General features: G+C 38.5%; 2 protein-coding genes across 2 annotated transcripts; one reads left to right on the plus strand and one right to left on the minus strand.

Moving 5' to 3' along the window:
• Nucleotides 1-860: 860 nt before the first annotated feature.
• LOC120337905 (homogentisate 1,2-dioxygenase-like) lies at nt 861-16,892 on the plus strand. Its single transcript, XM_039405809.2, has 11 exons — nt 861-1,100; nt 2,637-2,757; nt 6,557-6,762; nt 7,113-7,239; nt 10,428-10,564; nt 11,033-11,170; nt 11,846-11,974; nt 12,940-13,066; nt 13,635-13,813; nt 14,282-14,422; nt 15,527-16,892. Exons 1-11 carry the CDS (start codon nt 1,077-1,079, stop codon nt 15,545-15,547), a joined length of 1,350 nt encoding a protein of 449 aa, XP_039261743.2. The 5' UTR covers nt 861-1,076; the 3' UTR covers nt 15,548-16,892.
• Nucleotides 16,893-18,277: 1,385 nt separating this feature from the next.
• Nucleotides 18,278-20,605, minus strand: LOC144428052 (uncharacterized). The gene is made up of 3 exons (XM_078116705.1): nt 20,449-20,605; nt 19,426-19,506; nt 18,278-18,530 (listed from the first exon to the last, which is right to left on the minus strand). The coding sequence occupies exons 1-3, from the start codon at nt 20,580-20,582 to the stop codon at nt 18,440-18,442; spliced, it is 306 nt and encodes a 101-aa protein (XP_077972831.1). The 5' UTR covers nt 20,583-20,605; the 3' UTR covers nt 18,278-18,439.
• Between the last annotated feature and the right edge of the window lie 1,330 nt (nt 20,606-21,935).

A 21,935-nucleotide genomic window follows, 5' to 3' on the forward strand; every position in this document is an offset into this window, starting at 1 on the left:
AAGCCGTATTATCGGCTTTTCTCTCTCCCGGGATAAATATGTAAATCCTATCCTATATTGGGTACTCCTGAAGTATGCGCACCAAAATGTCGCATAACCTGAACCCTAACCTGGTACACAACCTGAGTTCAGGTTGTGCGCCATCTTGGTGCGCATACTTCAGGAAGTCCGTATATTGTGATGACAAATAAAAGATTGATTGATTGTATAAGTTTTTTCGACTTCAAAATCAGCATAACAGGCAATGAAATAATTGATAAAAAGTTAATAGAATTGATTATGAAATCAGGAGAGCAAGCAAAATCATAGTTAAGGTTTAAAACATACAGAATATAAGATGGAAGGAAGGTTTTGCCAAGAAGAAGTGGTACGTGTTCACCCACCTAAAATTTATTCACACAATAACACGCAAACACAGAGATATTATAAAGTAAAAAAGGTAGAACATGTCAATCAATAAACAGAACGGAAATTCAAGAATGTTGTCAAAACTTCAACTGGGGTTTAAAGCATGCGACATCAATCAATTATTTCGGTTCTCTGACATAAACAGCATGAAAAGTAAACAGACAAACAAAACGCAGAGATAACAGGAAAGCGAGCAATACCTAAATATGAGGTTTAAAAAAACGTACGTGCCCACTACCAAAAAAGCACTGCATGGAAAATCTCAACTTGGAAATATATAATTTTAAAATAAATTTGACTGCTTTTGAAGTTCACATACCTCTTGCTGCAGATTTTAACCAACTGTATTATTAAAGTACAACGTGACGAAATATCACTAACATTTCTCTAAGAAGCGACTTTGATTGGCTAAGGAAGTTAACGCCCACTTTGGAACAATAACATTGCGAAATTTCCAGTTCCATTCTTTTGCCGGATACGTTTCGAAGGAGTCGGCGCTTGTTTACCGTTTTCGCGGTTTTCCTCGCTTTCATTACCAGGTATTTGGCGAGTTACAAGGTTAGAAAACAAGGCTACATACCGCATCGAGCGAGCAAGGCCGTGCAGTTCAATTTTCGTGTTGCCGATAACGATTGGACTTATTGAACGTAGCAAAGCCGCAAGTCAGCATGGGCGACGAAAAGCCACTTCAGGTAATTTGTAAATTATTTTTGAGTTTATTTCGAATTTGGTACTGTAAACTTGTTTCAGATTATAATTATATTATAAATTTTTAGAAATTTATCTTGGAAAATGAAATGGCGCGGCGGTGTGGCTCAACGGGCTAAGCGTTAGGAATACGCTCGCAACCGCACCTCTGGTTACTCTGGGTGGGTTGGCAGGTTCGAATTCAATGCTTGCTGGACTCCTCGCCGTCGTTGGGTGGTTCACATAACCGCTGGTCGGTTACGGCTTCCTCCACCACCAAGTCCGTGTTTCCAAAAACAAACAATATAACTAATCCCATACTCGACCTGGACTGGTAACCGGACGAGAGGCCGTGGTTCGCCATATGGATAAGCCGTCTAATCGGCTTTCCGCTCCCCCATGATAAATATGTAAATCCTATCCTATCCTAAAGTTGATAAGATGGCCTTTACATATTGAGAACCACAACTCATGTCAAGCATGGCGTCGCGAACCTTCCATACACACTGACACATGCAGACATATGGTGGACTATGGCCTCCGTCCCCTTACTCGTACGATACCAAGGATAGCATAGGATTAACATATTTATCCTGATGGTAAGACGGCTCAATCATATGACCAACCACGGCCTCTTATCCGCTTCCAGTCCATGTCGGGTATGGGATTAGTTACCGTAGCTAGTTACGGTATCCGTTTTCAGAAGCATGGACTACACTCTCCAGTTTTTGTTAGGCATTATTATGCTATGACATTATTGATAGTCCACTTCCTTAAGATTTGAATGCAATTCAACCCAACGAAGGAAGCTATCGGCAGGTTGACATTTGCATTTGCTGCACTAAGGCATGCTAGATAGAAGGACCTTTTTCTAACATATGTCGGTACGGCACAACATATGACAGTACGTCACAGTTCTTCGATTTTCAAAAATAGCCTCACATTGAAAAACATCAATTATAACAATGAGTGCAAACCACTTCTATAGGCCTCCATATCGGCACTACACAAACTAAAAGAAAGCGCAATCGAAAAATGTTACCATTGGATTCTTCAGAGAAAAATAATCAAGCTATTTCTCTTGTTTTCGCTTTGTAACGATCCCCATATGAGAGAGATTGCTGGCGTTAGCGAGTATGTTATAGTTCGTGGAGATGCCCTTTCGGAGGAGTGTATCTTTTCTTTGGCAAGCTCTTTGAGATGATTGTGACGTCGTAGTGACGTAATTTATGGATGGCGTTGTTAGGTCGGGGTTAGGATAACTATATGCAAAAATTGTGTGCCACATCAACTAGAAGTAGCCTACTTACGACGTGTAGTGAACATGCGCCCACATTTATATACAAGTGCTGCCATTTTCACTTTATCGCACAGTTACTTGGCACCATGTTACAGTGTTTTGTAAAAAATGCTAACAGACGTAATCGTAGAAGCGCCTATGGTTTGCTATCTGATAAAGTCGTCTTATCGTTTTTCTCATCCCTAGGAAAAAAACAAGAAAACCATAATCCTAAACTTTTGTTCTTGTTATTACTTAACAGTACATGTCAGGGTTTGGTAATGAATTTTCATCTGAAGATCCGAGATGTCCGGGCTCATTACCGAAAGGACAAAACAGCCCACAGAAATGCCCGTATGGTCTCTATGCAGAACAGTTATCAGGTAATTAGTCTATTTTCTGATATGAAAATGAAACATGAGATGTGCTTGATTCTGGAACATCTTTAGACAAAAGAAGGCAATGAAAATAGGCTTACATTCTGTGGTGATATGTGTCTGAAATTCGAGCAATTAAACCGTCATGACATTTGGCCCTGCTGGCGTATACTGTTCGTCCTTTGATAACATGGTGTTTTGATTTGAAAGTCACTATTTAGTTTGTGCTGCTTTAAGGCTCTTAATCGACGTTTGAGTTCATAAAAGCATTGTGTTTGAGCTTGTTTATTTCTGTGTTAGGTTCATCACACAAACATTAACATTTTTATGAACAAATTTGTAATTTCCGGAAATGAAAATATTTTTCAACACAGAGGAAGAGTTTTCTTTTTAATATTTCAGAGCTTAGAGTCTGGCGTAAAGCTTTACAGCGGTCTACCGTTCTTTAGAATTAATAACATTTTTACTGTTTTTGTTGACTATATGTAAATGTATAATTAACTCGTAAGCTCTAATCCAGGGGTTCTCAAACTTTTGGTGTTGCGGAGCCCTTGAAAAGGTTGACTATTATTCACGGAGCCCCAAAATAAATGTTAAAATTGTTACTTTCATATTAATATTCCTGAGCAAGTTAAACGTACTTTACTTAATTTAAATGCTGAACCTTTTTTAATAGGGTTAATGCAAGTCATAAATAAATCTCAATTTCAAAGATAAATTATATATACTCTTACTAAAGCTGTAAATTTGACACTTGACAAACATATTAAACTAGGGGTCGAATCTTTTCCCTTTTGACATTTTCGGAAGGCCGCTAATAACGTGCGCGATTGCATTTTGTCACAATCACCGATAGTTTTCGTCAGCATGGCATGTTTTTAAACATCTTTACGCCGGTGTTTATTCTCCCTAAATCAAAAATTTTCTTTGGCATATACATGTATTGTTCCACAATGACGACGATAATTGCTTTTTTGTTCTCGTGGGGAATTATGAGTTTTATGTGAAAAACATGTTACCATATAGTCATCGGCGACGAAGTGCTAAAAATAATAATTAATAATAAAGAGGTAAATCCACAACCCAAATTTCTTGATTGAAAAACGGCATTCTAAAATATTAAAACTTAAAATAAAAGATCACACTATATGTTTGGTTTTAGCAGACTCACGTCTGATTAAAAACGCTTTTATAGGCATTGTAAATCACAAAATTTGGTGTTATGTTAGGTTTTCTTCGGTTATTCATCGTATAGTAACTGCGAAATCGAAACACAGTCAATTGTGTGCGCGATTTATCTTTTTTTATTCTACCGACGGAGCCGCATGCATTAAAATAAATTTTATTCGTTCGTATTTTGCCCAGATCTTGTGAGTTTTTGAACGGCGATATCTTGCTTAATTATAATCTCAAGTGCAAAAGAACAAATCAAGTTTGACAAATTCCAATATCGCAAAAATACGACTCCAATTTATTTATAGTTGGCAGTTTATCACGTATTTTATGTTATTTTAGAATAGTATTCTTTCATTTCAGTAATCCTGATAGTAATCTCGAATGAAACGTGAGTAACTATGAGTACAATTGAAATATTACGACAAGACACTTTAACGGCCATGCATTGAATATTTTACGCAACAGAAATCTGGTTATCCGTTTTTTTATAATCGCAAAGAATGTTGCGCGGAAATTTCCGATTCAAATCCCCACCTCTTAAGAATCCTGGCTGCGCTCCAGCTTATAAATAATGTCATTTTTCGATTCCGCATCTTTGCCATTTTTCGAGGCTATATTGTTGTCAAATTTTATCAAAGCTGTTATTGCTTCTTTGAGCAGTTACAAAATTAGCCAAGTCATTATTGTGAAAAGTCATCGAATAGCTCGCGGAGCCCCTGGGTTTCTCTCGCGGAGCCCTGGGGCTCCGTACGGAGCACTTTGAGAACCTATGCTCTAACCCATAGGTTCTCAAAGTGCTCCGTACGGAGCCCCAGGGCTCCGCGAGAGAAACCCAGGGGCTCCGCGAGCTATTCGATTACTCTTCAAAATACTGACTCAAAATTTTGTAACTGTTCAAAGAAGCAATAACAGCTTTGATAACATCTGACAACAATATAGCCTCGAAATATGGTAAAGGGCCGGAATTAAAAAATGACATTATTTATGAGCAGTAGCGCAGCCAGGATTCTTAAGAGGGAGGTGGTTCAAAATTGGAATCGGAAATTTTCGCGCAACATTTTTCGCGATTAAAAAAACGGATAACGAGATTTCTGTTGCGTAAAATATTCAATCCAAGACCGATGGAGCATTTGACGTGTCTCGTCGGTATAATGTAGTTGTGCTCATCGTTACTCACGTTTGATTCGAGATTACTATTAGGATTACTAAAATGAAAGAATACTATTCTAAAATAACACTATTAGGATTACTAAAATGAAAGAATACTATTCTAAAATAACATAAAATATGTGATAAACTGCCAACTATAAATAAATTGGTGTCGTATTTTTGCGATCTTGGGATTTGTCAAACTTGATTTGTTCTTTCGCACTTGAGATTATTTTTAAGCAAGATATCGCTGTTTAAAAAATCACAATGTCTGGGGAAAATACGAACAATTGAAAATTATTTTATTGCATTCAGCTCCGTCGGTAGTTTCAGAATGAAAAAAGGTACATCGCGGATCGCGCGCACCATTGATTGCGTGCGGCTGCGTCGGTAGTTTCAGAATGAAAAAAAAGGTAAATCGCGCGCACAATTGACTGTGTTTCGATTTCGCAGCTACTACGATGAAAACCTAACATAACACCAAATTTTGTGATTTACAATGTCTATAGAAGCGTTTTCAATCTGAGGTGAGTCTGCTGAAACCAAAGTGTGATCTTCCATTTTAAGTTTCAGTTTAAATATTTTAGAATGCCGCTTTCCAATCAAGAAATTTGAGTTGTGGATTTACCTTTTTATTGATTATTATTTTTAGCATTTCGTCGCCGATGACTATAATATGGTAACATGTTTTTCACATTGAACTCATAATTCCCCACGAGAACAAAAAAGCAATTAACGTCGTCATTGTGTAACAATACATGTATATGCCGAGGGAAATTTTTGATTTAGGGAGAATAATAAACAGCGGCGTAAAGATGTTTAAAACACGCCATGCTGACGGAAAAAATCGGCGATTGTAACAAAATGAAATAGCGCACGTTACTAACGGCCTTTTAATTAAGTCTTCCAAAAATGTCAAAAAAGAAAAGATTCGATCCCTAATTTATTAATATGTTCGTCAAGTGTCAAATTTACAGCTTTAGTATAAAATTTAGATTTATTTATGACTTGTGTTAACCCTATTAAAAAAGGTTCAGCATTTAGAATAAATAAAGTACTTTTAACTTGCTCGGGAATAATAATCTGAAAGTAACAATTTTAAAATTTATTTTGGGGCTCCGCGAATAATATTCAACCTTTCAAGGGCTCCGCAACACCAAAAGTTTGAGAACCCCTGCTCTAACCCACCAACAGAAATGTGCTATGAATTCAAGAGAGCATATTATGGTCACTTCACAGCTGGTTGGTCATGATTGGTCAACTGGGTACCCCTGAAGTATGCTCACCAAGATGTCGCATAACCTGAACCCTAACCTGGTACACAAACTGAGTTCAGGTTGTGCGCCATCTTGGTGCGCATACTTCAGGAGGTCCGTCAACTGTAACTGATGACATCACTGGTCAAATTCAGCCATCTGGAAAAATGCTAGTTGCCAGAAATATAAATAAAAACACTTATTAATTCTAATTTATACTCTAGGATCAGCCTTCACTTGTCCAAGGACTTCGAACAAGAGGAGTTGGCTGTATAGGATATTGCCGTCTGCAAAGCACGAGCCATTTCGTCCATATGCTCACCCATATGTCACTCATAACTGGGACGATGAAGCCCCCAATCCCAACCAAATGAGATGGTCGCCGTTCAAGATTGCGAGCCAACATGAGAGAAAAGTGGATTTTGTGGATGTGAGTGTTTGTTTACCGAGTTTGAAGTCTCTTCATTAGTATTTGGCAAGGTGCGTCAAACGTAGTAAATATCTTTCAAAGTTTTGTAGGTTAGAATCTCGTGGGGATAATGTATGAAGAGAATTGTGGGATAACTGAAATAGATGCTGATAACAGTGTATTGCGACGTGCCAATGCATTTCAGATAAAATCTGAGTGTGTCGCGAAATTCCAATCCATTTCTGAAAAATCACACCTTCTCTGCCTGCATTTAACTTGGAATAAAATTATCACCAGGTCAAAAATTAACATTGAGAAATTGTTTTCTATATAAATGTTTTCATAATAATAAATAAACTGTTGAATTTTAGGGTCTCAGGACAGTATGTGGAGCAGGCGATGCCAGGGCTCGAAATGGAATTGCAATTCATATTTACACTTGCAACACAAACATGGAAGACAAAGCATTTTATAATTCAGATGGAGATTTATTGATTGGTAAGTAAAAGTTCATTTTTGACTCTGTAATTCATGGTCTAGTACAGGGTGGTCCAAGGTTGTCCCCTTCGGGGGCCACAAAATTATTTTCACATTGATTGCGGCCCACGATTACCAAATGTGAGGCACGGGAGGATAATTACTAAAATTTCTGACATAAGGCATCATTGAGGCTGGCCATAGATAATGAGCCTGTGCGCCTGGGTTTGGACCACCCTAGTCTATTACCATTGTGCATTCTAGATTGAAAAATGTTCAACATTGGGTATGCCTAAGATAAGGGATGTCCAACCCGCAGGCCACATGCGGCCCACAGAAAGAATTTGTGCGGCCCACTTGAAGTTTTTATATATATACGGACTTATGAACATATTTAACATAAAAATTACCTGGTATAATATCAAATCTTACTAGAATTTAGGCTATAATTTCACACGACTTCGCCATGAGAAACGCGTTGTTAAGCGCCATAGAACTCGATTTCACAGAGGGCCACTCAAAGGGCAACATCTGGGTCATTAAGGTTAAAGTCACATACCGGTACTTGTTTTATTGATGGTTGTTGAACCACAAAAATAAATCCACCGGTATGTCCGGAACAAAAAAAAAGAAGCTTGAGGATGAAAATCGAAAATATCAAAAGGATTGGGAAGAGTTGTAAGACAGCGATGTATGCATAATATGCCGTAAATCTGTTTCGAGCTTGAAGTCTTTGAAAATAATTTGAAAGCTATGAAGTCGAAGCATAGAAGTAAGCTGACAAACAAAAATTTGACAAGCCAGTTAGTTACATTGTGCGGTATCAAAACTACTAGTTGAGCAATGACAATCGAAGGCAAGTTTCGCGCTCGAAAAATTGCTGACATTATTTTTTTTTCCCTTCATTTCTTCCAGAAATCCGCAAAAGTGTTGTGCAATCCAGGCGTTTAATTTAGCGACGTTCAAATTCTAACGTGAATCGGAATTGGGTTGGTATTTAAGTTTGGTAAAAACGTTTGCGGCCCGCAATGAATTTCCCCATGTGAAAGTGGCCCGCGACACTTAAAAGGTTGGACATGCCTGCATAAGATAGTTTCATATTATTTGATGCCACAAGCTCGCTCACATACCATCTGACTCTGAGTTCTTAAATGTTTATAAATTCAATGACATTTTCCACATCTCCAACAAGGCTGTAATTCCAGATGCGCCTTCATAGCTTTAGATACATACGGGTTGCCTGTTTCAGAAATGCTCATAAACATTTCGTTATGTTTTTTCATGCGTTTTGCTGTGAACAACGTCATCTAACTATTCATATAGGGCAGTGGTTCTCAACCTGTGGTACGCGTGGGCTTTTCAAGTGGTACGCGAGAAGCTTCGAATTATTGCAACAACCGACTTTTGAGGTGGCTGACATATGGCAGAAACGCTTTCTATTTATCTTCCATTACTGAATGTATTCACTGAATAGTTTATAGCGTTACCAGTCCTTCTCTTTAATGAGCGCTCTCACTACTGCCCACCTAAAAAGAAACGAGACGGGCATATTTTCGCCCGTTTTACGTGTTACGTCCACAATGCATCAGCATTGAGAAATTGGCAACGAAGGGAGCGCTTGGAGGGGTGGTCGACTCGTGTCGAGATACCCTGATAGAGCCTAGATACATCATAAATATGTTACTATTATTACCTGATGTATGTGTTGGTTGATTGGCATAATCTTGACTTTTGAGTCCAAATAATTTGACGATTAGGTTAGGCAGTTCCGGATAGTGGCTAGCGCCGATCAAAGTGTATCAGTGGTGGCGACGATTAGAGCAGACGGTAAACGACACAAATTCTCTCGCGATTTTGCACGCAATCATTACGCTGTTACTGCATGTAATTAATACGTTGAAACTTTGCACGAAGCTCTAAAAAATGGATGTAGTGTCACATAAAGTACTACCAAAGAGCGTTTCTTGTGCCATTGTTCCCCACCACAAAAGCGGTTTTATCGGTGGTATGTGGCCAAGGTAAAAAACACGAAAATGGCACGCGATCAGTAAAAGGTGGAGAACCACTGATATAGGGTCACAATGAAAAATACTGGAATCTTCCTGGTTCTGCATTGCCTTCTCCCTGGGTGAGAAAGAGAAGGGAGAATATTTCCAACTTGGTATGCCAAGCTATTTCAGTTCCAATTCTTAACCTCATGGGTGGGCAAATTATGGCCCGGGAGCCAACTGGGCAAATTACAGCCCGGGGGCCAACTGGGCAAATTATGGCCCGGGGGCCAACTGGGAAAATTACGGCCCGGGGGCCAATGAGGTGTTGCATCCTGCCCACTTGTGTCTGCAGACACTACGACTGTAGTTCAATGGATATAAATTGCCAACGAAAATAACGTCATAACCAGGAGCGGCCAGGATTTTTCCAACGGGGGTTACGGGGAAAATAAAACGAAAAGTGCAATTCGCGAAATTTACCCGTAACTCATTGTAAGTCAATGTTAATAAATTCTATTTTGCGTTTCAATGCGCTGTGATTTGTATTAAAAAAATTGAGTGATTCGGTAAAAGAAAGTCCTTAAATTAGCTTATAACCTTCTCTCCTTTTGAGCGCCCATAACGGCGGAAAATTTCGTTCTATGCCTGTTTCATGGAGAGAACGGAAAATTGCAATCAACAATTACACATTCTTATTTATCATTAACAGCGCCGAATAAAAAGATAACATATCGTGAAGACAACAAAAAGTCTGGCGGTGTTAATCAAGCTATGGTGATAACGCACAGCATAATATCGTTTTGACCTCGAAACCATGATGCGCGACCGCGAAGCGACGCTGTTGCTTTCTTGTGGAAGATGTTTTGTATCAAAAATTTTCCTCAAACGGGGGTTACGACCCATGTAACACCCCTCCTGTTTCCTACATTTTTGATATTGGCTGAAAACTATTCAAAACAATCCGGTTCGGGTTTGCAGAATTTTTTGAATCGAAATCGCAGTTTCTGTTTTGGGGGATCCCCTAACCTTTGATCGATAAGTCTTCGGTTTCAAACCGATATTCTAGTTAATATAATTGTCAAGTTGTCCGATTTGTGTTGCAAATTTATTGTGAAGCTCCATAAATAATAGTCAACGGCTTCACGCGCTCCATAATGCTAAGAATTTGGGAACCCCTGGTCTAGGCCACTTACGGAATACTTCATTTGTTCTTTTTAGTTCCGCAACAAGGAAATCTCTACATAACGACAGAGTTTGGTAAAATGGTTGTCGAACCGAATGAAATTTGTGTCATCCAGCAAGGAATGAGATTTGCTGTGAATGTTGATGGCATGACTAGAGGATATGTATTAGAGGTGAGGATAGAGAGAGGGAGTTATGGTGGGTACGATGGCTGAGTGGCTAGGGTGTTGGGGACTTTTACCCAACATGGCTTGGCGGTGTGGCGCATCATGCTAAGCGTTAGTGATATGCTTGCCATCGCACCTCTGATTACCAAGCGTCGGTTCGCAGGTTCGAATCTCATTTGGGATGGTTACGTGTGAGAGGATTGCTAGACTCCCCGCCGCTGTAGGGTGGTTCACGTAACTGCCGGTTGGTTACGGCTTCATCCATCATCAAGTCCATGCTTCCGAAAACAAATAACTGGCTAACTAATACTAATCCCATACCAGACATGGACTGGTAACCCAACGAGAGGCCGTGGTTCACCATATAGATAAGCCGTCTTATCGCTTATCCTCTCCCCCAGGATAAATATGTAAATCCAATTCTATCCTCTTGTAACATTATTTTTTATCCTAGACTTCATTATTTTTCAACAGGTATTCGGAGTTCACTTTACACTTCCTGATCTGGGTCCGATTGGGGCGAACGGTCTTGCGAACCCCAGAGATTTTTTAACCCCCGTTGCATGTTACGAGGACAGGAGTGTTGATTATACCATCATATCAAAATACCAGGTAATGCCTTGCTGTTCTCTGGTGAGCATGGCCTAATTTAAGAAGATATTCTTCGATATTCCAAAATATTATTATACAATTTTATCAGGACTAATATAGTCTTGTAGTTACTGCAATTATTGGAACTGCAATCGCTTGGTTTTATGAAATGACTTTTTAATATTATTTGATATTCTTTGAATTTTAGTATATGATTTTTTTCTCTATATTTATCAAATCTCATTTTGATCCTTTCCCAGTTTAAATAAATGATTTTTTTATAGAATTATTCTTTAAGCTACCTGTATTAGGTTTAGGTTATTAGGTCTTTACAGGTTTTTGTTTTGGTAAATAATTTTTGGTCAACAGTTTTTGGTTTTCATTAAATAATTTTTTTTCTTACTTTCCCTGAATTTTAGTAAATGGTATTTGTGTATTTCCTCGAATGTAGTAAATTATCATTTTTTACCATTTTTTGAATTTTAATAAATGATTGTTTTTACATTTTCGAGCTTTTTTAAATTAATTTTTGCATTCGCACAATCTCATTTTGGTGCATGATTTTTTTTTGCGTTTTATGAATCCTAATAAGTGGTGTTTGTGACAAGTTCAGAGTTTTAGTAAATAATGTTTTTACTGATTTCTTAGTAATTGATATATGATTTTCATTATCTTTAATTCTCATCTTTTTTTTAGAGCAAACTCTTCTGTGCCAAACAAGACCATTCTCCGTTTGACGTTGTCGCGTGGCACGGGAACTACGCTCCTTACAAATATGACCTGGACAAATTCATGGTCATAAACGCTGTGAAATTTGATCACGCGGTGAGTAAACATACATGTCATCTATTCACGAGGTTCATAGAAAATGTACAGGCGAGAACCTTTTTGGTCAAGAGAGCCATAAAGGTACATATTTTCAATTGCATTTCCGTGCGAGCCATACAGAATTTTTTCCCTTAATCATGAATCAAATTTTTACTTAAAAGTCAACAGATACAATTTCTCAATATACATTCAATGAGACTTTTGATGCTGCATATTGTCGCTGAGGGCCTTGAATGAATGCCCACATGCAACACATTTTGAAATCGACGATACTCATCGCCTTTCTTTCTTTTAGGCATCTTCGTAGTGCTAAATGTTACTAATAAACAGTACAAACGGACGGAAGGCTTTGTCTCATTGCTCTGCGACTCTATCGCTTCGTGGCTGCACAAAATATGTTGCAGATAGTTTGGCACTTCTCTTACAAAACATAGACAGGCGTTGAGCACGTGTACTCAAACGTATTGGCAGATGTTCTGCCAAAGTTGGCAATAACTTTATAGTTTGAGATCTGGCATCAATATTAAGCTTAGCCTTAGATTTTTCTGGGAGCTATATGCTGTCACCAAAAGAGCCATATATGGCTCGCGAGCCATGGGTTCTCGACCCGTGGGTTAGCCAATTGTGCTAAGTCAGTGCTGTGCAATAAGCGGGCCGCGAGCCACATTCCGGCCCGCCAAGCCATTTAGTGTGGCTCTTGTCAGCACTCAGATTTTTCCCCCTTAAAGCTAAATAAAATCCTAATACGACAGTTTATTTTCGAAAAGGCACTGATAAAACCACGTAATGCTTTTGTGCTTTTGTCGAATGTTATTTCTGTAAGGCTAAACGATAGCCCTTTCACTGTGAGAATTTTTTAATTTGTTGTGTTTTTCTATATCTTGCATGGCAATTTTTCGTAGCTTCTTAGACCCGCAAGAAGCTCCACAATGTTTTACCGTCATTATTTTTCATTCATTCAGGATCCATCAATATTCACTGTTCTTACGGCTCAATCGTTACGTCCAGGTGTTGCTATCGCAGATTTTGTTATTTTTCCTCCCCGGTGGTCGGTCCAGGAACACACATTCAGGCCTCCGTATTATCACAGTAAGTAATTGTGAATGTTTACTCAATGTAAGGGAGGCCCCCGAGTCATTCACTCAACTTCAGTTGGGACAGAGTTAACATTTATCGAAGATTTAAAGTGACTCAATACTCAGTGGTTTCCAAACCATGTGGGTCGCATAACGATTTAATATGGCCTGCGGAACTTTGTTTTTACATTTTTGTGTTTTTGATACCGCCAATTGTTACGTCGTTATCACAGTTCAAGCATGTGTATGTTCGTGACAATTCAATTATACCGATATCTCAATTATACATACTGGAATCGGCCGCTGACAGCGCTTCCCTCCTGGCCTGCGAATATTCTTCCTCTTCCTAATTTTGGCCTCTTCTGTTAATCAAGTTTGGGAACCACTGCTCTAACTAAAAAGATCAGGAATTATCTGTGGGAGTATTTTGCAATAGGAATTTTTTGGGTCAATTTTTCGAGGGGGAATGTCATTACTCAAGAAGGTGGTTTTTTGTTAATTATTTTTGAAGTATGAAATTTTCGAGTGTAATTTTTCTAGTTCGAGTGTAATTTTCTACCATTATTCGCCATTCTACCCAGGGAACTGTATGAGTGAATTCATGGGAATTATCAAAGGCACATATGAAGCAAAAGTTGGAAGCGTGCCTGGGAGTGCGACGTTGCACTCTATGATGACGCCTCACGGCCCCGATGCCGCCTGTTTCGAAATGGCTTCAAAGGAGGTTATGGAGGCAAAGTTTATTGCAGCCGGTACCCAGGTGGGAGAGAAGTTTTACTTAGATTGGGGATGGAGATAAACTTTTATCTCCGAAGTATTTTCACAAGAACAACTGTTGTTACATGGAATTCAGTACCTTTTAGCTGTTCAGACTTCAGAGTGAACTTAAAGTTGAATAAGTTTTTTATATAGAAATCGATAACTTATCAATTATATATACACCGGGGGCGCAGCCAGGAATTTCCAAAGGAGCTTTTTAGAAATTTCTGATTGCCAAGTTCGATGGTGCACCCAGGGGTTTAAAGGATATTCCTTATCGAATGCCCCCTATATGAAATGTAACAAAAAGCATTTTTCTGTATCGTACATAGCAATTTTTCGTAGCTTGAGAAACGTTTCTTAGACTCTCAAGACTCTTGAAAAGCCACGTTTTCCGGCTGAATGACCAATATACCCGAATTCATTGCTTTGAAGACCATTTTCACAAAGTGTCCTATCTTATTTTTAGGCATTCATGTTCGAATCTTCATTAAGTATGGCTCTCACTAGGTGGGGTAATGAGACATGTGACGTGGTTGACCATGAATACTTCAAATGTTGGGCTCCGATTAAGAAGCATTTTGATCCAGACTGGAAACCAGAAGGAGAGGTAAGATTAAGAGCACATGAAATATAAAATGTCATTTACGCAAGGAACCAACGTGAGCACATCACATTGTTACATCACAAATTATATAGATAATGCAGTGACGTGTCTGGGTTGGTGATTTCGGCTGTCATGCACTTTGTTTGATTTACGTTGAACAATATTCCCGTTGACGCTATGGCCGTCAGTCAAATTTATAACTTGCGTATTATATTGCATGATGATATTGCAGTTCAATATAGTCTCAAAATTTAATATTCATTTAAGCCCTATATAAACATTGATATTTGTAAGGTATACAAAGTTCTTGAAAAATCATGAAAGGTATACTTCGATAAAAAAGGTTGAAGAACACTGGGCTAGATATCTGAAGTTGGTTATATCCCAACCTACAAAAAAATCTTGCACGCTGTTCTATATTATGGTAGCAATAACAACTAACAGACGAGAATATCGGTTGGAAACCGAAGACTTATCGATCGATAGTTAGGGGATCCCCTAAAACAGAAACTGCAGTTTCGATTCATCCGCTCTTGTAACTTGCGCACTGCGCATCGCACACACACACTCGGCGGGTTTCAAAATTCTCTCGCTTTACAAAAATCTAGATCACTATATCAATAATTGATTGATAACTCGCTAATTATACGACATAATTCGCCCAAAATCAATAGGCTTCTGGTCCGAGATAAGATGAATGCACATGCAAAATCTGGAGCAGATTCAATCTCGCTTTCGTGAGATATCGCGTGCATCTAACAGACACACACACAGACAGACATACAGACAAATACCTATCAATATACTTACCGATCTTAAGATCGATGAGTAATGAGTGACTGCAAGTGCAAACACCAATCATATCTTTCCAAAAATAGTTGCTCATCAAATATGGTAAATATCAGAGGATATTACACTTCTGAGCAAAATTTGGGTTACCATATTAATTAAAGTCGGAAGAGAAAAAGTCGATAAGATGGATTATTACATTCCAAACCAATTCAGCTTCTAAATTACTAGTTAAATCACTCGTATATGGATTTAAAATACTTCCTTTTTGGCGATTTCCCCGGATCACTGATTAAAAATTATGTTTTTATTTTTCAGCAAACTCAAATGAATGAATGAGTCGCAACCCAGAAGCAAATTTTTCATTATTTACCATATTTTGCCTTTTTTATGCTTTTTATGCCATTTTTACTAATTCCACCCATTTCGTAAATTTTCTATTTTAATGATTCTGCATCGTCCAAAGAATTGTCGATATTGGCCAGATTATTGTTTTACCTATATTTTCCAAAATTTAAGTTTGTAATGAAGGTCGCACGTTGAATGTGTTGACTAATAGAGTAATTAAAAATTCACCTGGTCACGCTGTAAAGCATATAAATCTGTATATAACTAGTTATCGCATTACGCAGAAAATTAATTAATTAGCCATAACTGTCCTTTTAAGCCATCCTGTATGTTATTCAAGACGTAAAGGAACCAATAAGGGACCTGTAGGCAGGGACATAGCCAGGAATTTTCAAGGGGGGGGGGAGGTTCTGAAATTTCTAATTGCCAAATTAACAGGACCAGGTTTCCAAAAGTCTTGATGGTCTAAAAAGCATTCGAAGCTACGAAAAATTGCTATGTAGCATGTATGATACAATTTTTTTTAGTTTTTTCACATTTCAAGGGGGTTCCACCCTGTTTTTTCAAATATAAAAAAATTATTAGTTATAGAAGAGGGTTGGGCAAGGTTTTTGAACCAGGGGCCAAACATTTGGGCCACGTAGGTGTGACGTGAAAAATTACATTTTATGAACAATATTTACAGTGTTACGAAAGCAAGAAACAATAAGCCTTGTGCTAAAACTAAATTTAACCGCAATCTCAACAAATTCATTGAACAATTTTTTAGCTAAAACATCAAAATTTGGTTTCAGTTTGGTTGTGGCAGCATCAGGCGAGCCAGTTTGAATTACTTAGCGGGCCATATTTAGCCCATGGCTGTTATAGAACCTAAACAAGACACTCTCTACTTAGTCCCCCAACCCCGTGTGCACTCATCTGTAAATAATTACCAATGTTTAATGAAATTTTCCAAATAATATATATAACTCCAGGTGCTTCCGAAGTATGCGAACCAAGATGGCGGACATCGGAACGTAACATGGGTAACAGGTTAGGGTTAGGCGATAATTTCTTTCCAATTTTTCTTATTTTAGTCCTATTATCAGTTCGAAGACTAGCCAAGAGCCTCCCGTAGTATTTATACCTAAAATTATGGCCTAACCCTAACCTAGTACACATATTACAGTCTGATGTCCGCCATCTTGGTTCGCATACTTCGGGAGCCCCTAACTCCACTTAATGAATGCTCTCCAATTAATTTTTTTCCTTTAATTGTACTTATAAATTTTCATTGTGATTGTGTGCTTATATCAAACTGTGTATTATTTAGAATAAAATAATTTTTTTTTTGCAATTGTTGTGATTAGAACTATCCAAACATAAGATAATCAGAATCGGCGCTCCCGTAGTATGTGGATCAAGATATCGCACAACCTGATAACCTTAACACCTGGTACACATACTATGTTCAGGTTGTGCGCCATCTTGGTGCACATACTACGGGAGCACCTTAGAATCAGGTCAGAAAATCGGTTAATAACAGGCAACAAGGATAGTTCCTGATCCCAAGTGAAATTTTTTGGTTTCAAAGAATTTCAAGTCTTTAATTAATCAACTATAATTAATCAATAACTCGCTAATTATACGACATAATTCATTCAAAATCAATAGGCTTCTGGTTCGTCATATGATGAATACACATGCAAAATCTGGAGCAGATTCAATCTCGCTTTCGTGAGATATCGCGTGCATCTAACAGACAGACATCAAATACCTATCAACATACTTACCGATTAAAATCGATAAGTAATGATGTTCTTGAAGCATACCATGACCCCCCATTGAGCACTTTTGTGACCCCTCGCCCTTGTGGGGGGAAAATTCCCAGTTCGAAAAGCCCCGCCAAAAAAGACCCATCTCAACAAATTCCATACAAATTTTGAATCTTTTTTATTGTGTTTATACATCTACATTGTGTGAACAAACATTTAGTTTTTTTGCGTCTGTTGTTACTGGAACAAAACCTCACATCTTTGTTAAAAGTTTGTGTTGTGTCTACGTATTAATCATACCACGTTTCTTTTATTGGTGGATCCGTATACGTCTAGCGCAGGGATCGGCAACCCATGGCTCGCGAGCCATATATGGCTCTTTTGGTGACGGTATATGGCTCCCAAAAAAATCTAAGGCTAAGCTTACTATTGATACCAGATCTCAAACTATAAAGTTATTGCCAAATTTGGCAGAACATCCGCCAATACGTTTAAGTACACGCGCTTAACGCATGTCTATGTTTTGTTAGAGAAGTGCCAGACAGGCATTGTGACGAAACTATCTGAAACATATTTTGTGACACCACGAAGCGATAGAGTCGCGAGCAATGAGACAAAGTCGTCCGTCCGTTTGTACTGTTTATTTGTAATATTTAGCACTATGGAGATGCCTAAAAGAAAGAAAGTCGATGACGATCGTCGATTTCAAAATGTGTTGCATGTGAGCATTCGTTCAAGGCCCTCCGCGACAATATGCAGAATCAAAAGTCCCATTAAATGTATATTGAGATATTGTATCTGTTGACTTTTAAGTAAAAATTTGATTCGTGATTAGGGGAGAAAATTCTGTATGGCTCGCACGGAAATGCAATTGAAAATATGTAGCTTTATGGCTCTCTAGACTGAAAAGGTTCCCGATCCCTGGACTGTAGAATCAGAGTTGTGACGGCAGGCGTCTTCCCAACAATCGGTGCGACGAGAACTGCCGAGTCGTCAAGTACTCAAAGATTTTCAGAGCTAATAATTTGACACGCAATTGCAGTATATACTGAGTGCATATTAGGTAAATTCAACGAAATTGGTGCAATGAGTCAAAGAAATTTATAAAAATGAAGATCCGAAAATGTCTTCAGTCCTCTGGTTGATTTGCATTTTTCTTGGATCTGTGGTGACATCTAGCGAATTCGTCGGCAAAGATACGAGAAATTCGGTATAAGATTCTGAAGAAAATAAAACATAGCTTACTCAGGTACAAAAACTAAAATGCGGTGAAATCGGGTAGGACGTGACAACGCGATGGTCTATCGTAAGACTAAAAAGGTAGTTACTCATCAAATCGTAGCTAGGATTTTTCAAACAGGGGATTGTGAAATATCTTATTGCGAAATTAACAACTGGCGTGTCTGGACTCTTGAGGGTCTGAAACGCGTTCCAAGCTTCGAAAAGTTGGTATGTATGATACAAAAAAGCATGAAGACCGAACCCTTGCTAAGATAAATCACCATCAGGGACAATATAAATTGACCTATTTTCATTGAATACGGCAAATAATACAAATGGGCTAAATAGCACTGAAGTTCATAGTTACATTCCTCATTTGCTACAGATGCATTGATCATTTTTGAAAAGTTCGAAGTAGCAATTTTCGGTCAGACAATTCCTGCCCGGAAGCTTATAAACTAAAAATTCATCTTATTCAAGTGGAGCAATGACATTGTTGTATTGGGGCTCCCGAAGTATGCGAACCAAGATGGCGGACATCGGAATGTAATATGTGTACTAGGTTAGGGTTAGGCCATAATTTTAGGTATAAATACTACGGGAGGCTCTTGGCTAGTCTTCGATCTGATAATAGGACTAAAAGAAGGAAAATTAGAAAATAATTATCGCCTAACCCTAACCCGTTGTGTTTCATTGAGTGGAGGTACGAAGTTGGCAAGGCAACTAAATCACGTGACATTTCACGACCTCTCATTCAGCTAATTAAAAACAGTAAAAAACTACGGACATTGGGAAGCCGACGAGCGGTCTCATGAACCACCCTCTAGCAGCAAACTGTCCAGCTTTTCGCATATAGTTATCTTGAATGGGATTAATGCCTCTTACTGCACTCACCTTTTCTGAACGGGGAACGGTGCCGGGATCATCAGTATCATCCAACAGAGAATCAAACAGCTCATCCATCTATGGCGGTTCCTGTGTAAAATATGAAACATAAAATAACCTAAAGATATAACCTCTAACCCAGGGATGGTAAGGTTTTTGAACCTGGGGCCAGGCAGAAATTTCGCCAATCTAGACTGGCGGCCCATGTAAGTGTGACGTAAAAGTTACATTTTATGAACAATATTCACAGAAAACAATGAGCCTTGTGACGAAACTAAATTAAATCGCAATCTCAATAAATTTCTTGAGCTATTTTTAGCCAAAACATCAAAATTTGGTTTTAGTCTGGATGCAAACATCAGGCAGGCCAGATTGAATTACTCAACAAGCCGGATTTCGCCCGCGGGCCGTGGTTTGTTGATGTCAGCTCTAACCGGTCCTTTCATCTATTATACCCTTTGTTATTTATTGAGACAAGTAGGACATTTTGCGATACGAAAAGATCATGTAAGGTATGTAAAATTGATACCGTAGCCAGTTGTAAGAGTGTAGCCAGCCCAAAATTTGGGAGGGGGCCGAATTCTTTTTGTATAATGACGTAATACGACGCTCACTCGTGTCTTTTGCCCCGAACAAAGCCAGATAAAAGTAGTCAGTTATATCTAACAATATCTTAAAAATTCGCTCTAATGATCTTTTTTGCTGTCGAAGTTATCCAAGGCACATAAGCACGAATTTTCGTCTATCTCGGTTGGTTCATTTGGTAAAGGGATTATTGATAGCAAGCCAGGAAATGTCCGGTTTTGGGGAAATCGTTCAAGAATAAAGCAAAATGGTGTTGGAATTTATGTCTAACTACAAATGCCGCAAAATTGCATTCAATTTCTGCCGGGCCATAACCACTCAGCCCACCCCCTCTGGCTAAGCCTGTGAGCCAGTGGTATAGGATGCCGTGACAGCGGTCATGTAAACCATCCTACGACAGCGAGGGGTCCAGAAATCCCGTTTCACACAAATTTAAACAAATATTACCTTTCAGAAAATAGAGATGAATGCGCTTCATATTTAGCTACCATCACGGGCTTGTTTGCGTGGCAAATCTTCGTTTTATGATAATTCCTAACGAGATTCTTCAGGATTCCGTTCTGTGTAAAATTGGGCGGCATCTTGAGGTTCGTATTCAAATTACAATATTGTGACTAATTCTGTAAAATGGGAATTACAATTGTGTCTGTTATCAGTAGTTTATTTTTTCGCCAAACTGTAAATACAATTTGTACAAATAGAATGTGAAATGAAGCAAAAATCGCATTCCAAGGTAAATGGAAGCATAGAAATCTAATTATGCTATCATTTTCGCCTAAATCGCGAACCGACATCGGCTGGTAATAAAAACCTATTTTGGAACGTTCCAATAAGTCCTTCATTATTTCGTTTTTCTGGTTCACTATCAGATCGTACAAACGGACGCTTAAACCCTACCACATCACTCGCCGTCGCCAGTGATTCACTCTCTCAAACACTGAACTGACTTCGAATTGGTCGCAGGAAAACGGCATCTCTTTTACAGGGCTCTCCAGACGTTGGCCGAATGAACTCTCCGTTCCCGAAGGTTACTCCGTGTCAAATATTCTCTCGCTTGTTATGGCGCAATGACTTGTAAAACTTTCCAATCTCGGTCACTTGAAAAACGAACACTTCACTTGTGGGATGCAAAGGTCCATAGGTGCAATAAAAATGCGGGTTCTGTAATTTGTGGGTCCAAAATTATGCAGGTTCAAATGTACCGTAACCATTTATGAGTGCTATTAAATAATATAGATAACTTATAACTACGCCATGATACAAAAAAACACAATAAAATCTCACGTAACAGGAATTCAGTGCTCAAATTTATTATTGTTTTCCGCTAGGTCAGATTGCCCATGCTGTGCTGTGTGTTTGTCTTGTATGTTGTTAATCTTTGGTACCCTGTCGCAGTTTAAAATAAATTATTTATCTTTCTGAGACCCGGGAACCATTTGTCGGCAACTTAAAAGTCGACTTGTTCCACGCAGACTGAGCTGCGATGAGAGCTCGTTGTTCACAACTCGTATCTCCTCGCTGTGTGTTTCTTTTTTAATGACTATGTGTATTATGCCAAAATCGATAAACCCATTATTTAAAGCACGGTATCGGGATGTATGATTTTAAAGTTAAATATGCTTGACATTGGCATTATGCTTTGAGTAATGATGTGTAGCATAGATAAAAGTATATATTATAATCCTAATATTTCACAAATACACTTCGTTTTACGTCGTGCTTCAATGGTCCATGTCATTGGAACGAAAAACTTGTTATTAAATATTTCAATATCCGACGCGGACTGGTAACCGAAAAAAAGGCAGGGGTTTCCCATATGATTGAGCTGCGCTATCCCTATTCGTTTCCCGCTAAGATAAATATGAAAATTCTCTTTTATGGTAGCCAGTTTTCTGTCACTTTCGCCGGTGCAAAGTCTTGTAGTTGAAAATCGT

This window comes from Styela clava, chromosome 10 (assembly GCF_964204865.1).
Source record: "Styela clava chromosome 10, kaStyClav1.hap1.2, whole genome shotgun sequence".
NCBI lineage: Eukaryota > Metazoa > Chordata > Ascidiacea > Stolidobranchia > Styelidae > Styela > Styela clava.